The sequence below is a fragment of the Gracilinanus agilis genome, unplaced genomic scaffold (assembly GCF_016433145.1).
Source record: "Gracilinanus agilis isolate LMUSP501 unplaced genomic scaffold, AgileGrace unplaced_scaffold13293, whole genome shotgun sequence".
NCBI classification, from domain to species: domain Eukaryota; kingdom Metazoa; phylum Chordata; class Mammalia; order Didelphimorphia; family Didelphidae; genus Gracilinanus; species Gracilinanus agilis.
Genome location: NW_025343913.1, coordinates 977 through 3893, shown reverse-complemented (window position 1 = coordinate 3893; position 2917 = coordinate 977). Strand labels below are relative to the sequence as shown.

Genomic DNA, 2917 nt, shown 5'->3' with positions numbered 1-2917 from the left:
GCACGCAGGCAGCCGCGCAGTTCCGAGAGCGGATGCTGCCCCTCCAAGCCAGAAGGCCCCGCCGAGGGGCGGGAGCGCCCGCCTGGGGCCGAGGCCGCCCTCCCGCGGCCAGGACACGCCCCTCCCGGGCCGAGGCCGCGTTCCAGGGAGGGTCGGGGAGGGGAAAATCGACGGGGGGCGCCCCCTCCCCTCCCCGATTTTGCAAAGAAATGGCTTTTTGTACCGGGTCATTCTTTATAATTAAACTCACAGTATCCACCCTCCCCTCGAGCCCGCCCCACCTCCTTTGTGGCCACGCCCCCTGATGCCCCGCCCGGTCCCGCCTGGCTGCCCCTCTCCGGAGGGGCCACGGGGCTCGTGCGCAGGCGCGGCTCCGCCCTCAGTCCTCCTCGGTGGGTCCCGCTCCCAGGGCCTCGAGCATGCGCCGTCGCGCCAGGGCCCGGCGCAGGTGCAGGCGATAGTCTCCTAGCAGGAGCTCGTCGTGGCGGGCCAGGGCGTGAAGGATCCCGCGCGGGCGGAGCCCCGAGCGCAGCAGGCGCGAGCGGGTCTGGAAGTCCGTGACGGTGATGAGCCACCTGCGGCGGCAGGACGGAGGGAGGGTGGGCCCGGCCTCAGTGTGCCCAACCCAGCAGTGGGGCCGTAGATAGTGTCATCACTCCATCACCTCCCTCGGCCTCCGTGCCAGGCCCGTCCTTGGGCCCGGCCCAGCCAAGGGGCCGCACACGTCACCACGGCCACCTCCCCGCGCCTCAGCGTGCCCAGGCTGCCACCCACCCCTCTGGGTCTCTCGTCTCACCCCCCTCCCACCTCGGGGGTCTTTCCCTACATCCCTCGCTGGGGGGCACCGAAGAGCAGAGCCCCGCCCCCTTCTCGGAGCTCGTGGCCACATAGCTCCCTGCAGCCCCTGCAGCCCCTGCAGCCCCAAGGGCCAGGGGTGAGGGAGAGCCCCCTGCCTCGGGGGCCATCCCAGCGGGATCCCCCCCCCCTCAGCAGCTGAGAGGCTCAGGCCCAGAGTCTGAAATGGAGGGTCATTGGCCGTTCCCTGTTCTGTCCCAGGCTCGCCCCCTCCAGCCCCTGGCAGGGCCCCTGCTCTTGGGGGAGGGTCACTCCCCACACGCCTCCCCGGGCCCAGGGCCTCCATCCCGCCGGGGGCAGAGGGCCCCGGCCTTCTGCACTCCTGGGTAGCCGTGAGAGGGCCGAGCCCTTGGACCTTAGGGGTCAGGATCCCCTTGTCTGGCGCCCATCCAGCGAGCCAGTGGTCCTCGCTGACTCGGCCTCATCACGCCCAGGCTCACCCCGTGTCCGCGCTCTGCCTCACGCTCCCTCCCCGTGTCTCTGATCAGTGGAGGGGCTCATCGCCCATGTCCTGGTCTGGGGGGCCTCCCCGTGTCCACGCTCTGCCTCGCGGTCGCTCCCCGTGTCTCTGGTCAGTGGGGGGTCCCCCCTCTCACCCTGGGCCGCCCGGGCTCACCCTGAGTGTCCGGTGGGTCGGCCGGTCCCTGCTGGCTCCCTTGCCGAATTCCCCGTGGGCCCCGGGGCCGGGTCGGGCACTCACCGGTCCTTGCGGCCCGCCGTGCCGCAGATGACGTTCATGTTCTCGTAGCGGATGCTGCTCACCCGCCCGCTCTCCAGGGCGCCCGGCACCTCGGCCTCCAGGGCATTCAGCAGGTCCAGGTGGGTGAAGTCGTACTCGGGCTAGGGTGGGGAGGGAGGCCTCGGGTCTGCACCCCCACACTGGGCCCCTGGGGGGGCAGCGGGCAGCAGGGAGGGCCCGGGACCAGAGGGCAGGCTCACCGCAGTCTCCATGCACAGGCAGAGGGGCTGGGCCGGGGGTGGGCTGGGGAACTTGCGGATGCAGGGCAGCTCCCGGTCCAGGGCCTCGTACTCGGCTAGGATCTGGCGCACCTGGAGCTTCCTGGAGGCACAGAAGGCCGCCTGGTCAAGCGCTGGGGCCGTCGGGGGGGGGGCCGGCCGGCAGGGCCCGGGAGTCCCGCCAAGCTGGGCCCAGCAGGACACTCACGAGGATTTGATGGTTCGGCCCAGATTCCGGGCTTGCGCGTCCTCTGGGGTCTCCAAGTCCATGAGCGACACCCCGGCTCCTAGGGACAGGGCCAGGGCTGGGGCTCCTGCGGCCGCTCCTGCCACCTCCTCCCACCCGGCACCCCGCGCCTGGGCCGCCCCTTACCCGACTCCCATCGCCCTGGAGGGCTTCGAGAGCCCGAGGACTCGCCTTCCTGCTGAGGCAGCAGCAGCTGCTGCTGCTGCTGCTGCTGCTGCTGCTGTGGTTGCTGCATCTGGGCGGTCACGGAACAAGGGTCAGGGGCCCGGCCCAGCCGCCTCTCCCCAGCCCCCCCTGGCTGGGAAGCCCCCAGCCTGCCTCCCCCGCCCCCCCAGGCTCTCTCCCCAGCTCTCTCCCACTTCTTTCTCCCTTCCTCGCTTCCAAAGCTCGGCTCCTCTCTCTGCGGCTCTCCCCATCTCCTCGCGTGCCTCTTGGTCTCTCCGCAGGCTCTCGCCCAGCACCCCCATCCCACGCAGAAGTCAATAAACAGAAAAGATTCAAACAGAGCCGGGTTCTAATGGAGGGGGAGGGGCAGGCCGCCGGCCGGACACCTGGCTTGGTTGGGGAGCCGAGGCCCCCAGGCCCGCGCTGGAGCCTGGGCCCGACATCACTCCATGGCCCGGCCGCCCTGGCCCCTGATCGAGAGCCGGCCCCACCGGGCCCAGAGCAAGGCCTGAAGGGGAGGAAGGGGAGGCAGGGGAGGCACCTCCCACCTAGAACCTCTGGGCTGGCCAGCCGGGAGCCCCTGGGCCCAAGGGGGCCCCTCCTGGGTGGCTCTCCTCCTCCCGCTGCACTTCCCTTCTCTGCTTTTCTGGCCTTGCGCCTCTCCCTGTCAGGCCCCCTGACAGCCACCAGCCC

The 2917-nt window shown here is 71.2% G+C and overlaps 1 protein-coding gene across 1 annotated transcript; it reads right to left on the bottom strand.

The window, feature by feature from the left end:
- Positions 1-379: 379 nt before the first annotated feature.
- CUNH19orf81 (chromosome unknown C19orf81 homolog) lies at positions 380-2294 on the bottom strand (the record flags this gene model as incomplete). The annotated part of the gene is made up of 5 exons (XM_044683108.1): positions 380-575; positions 1556-1695; positions 1795-1915; positions 2021-2099; positions 2186-2294. Coding segments are annotated over 5 exons (645 nt in total), but the record flags the coding sequence as incomplete, so codon positions are not given.
- Between the last annotated feature and the right edge of the window lie 623 nt (positions 2295-2917).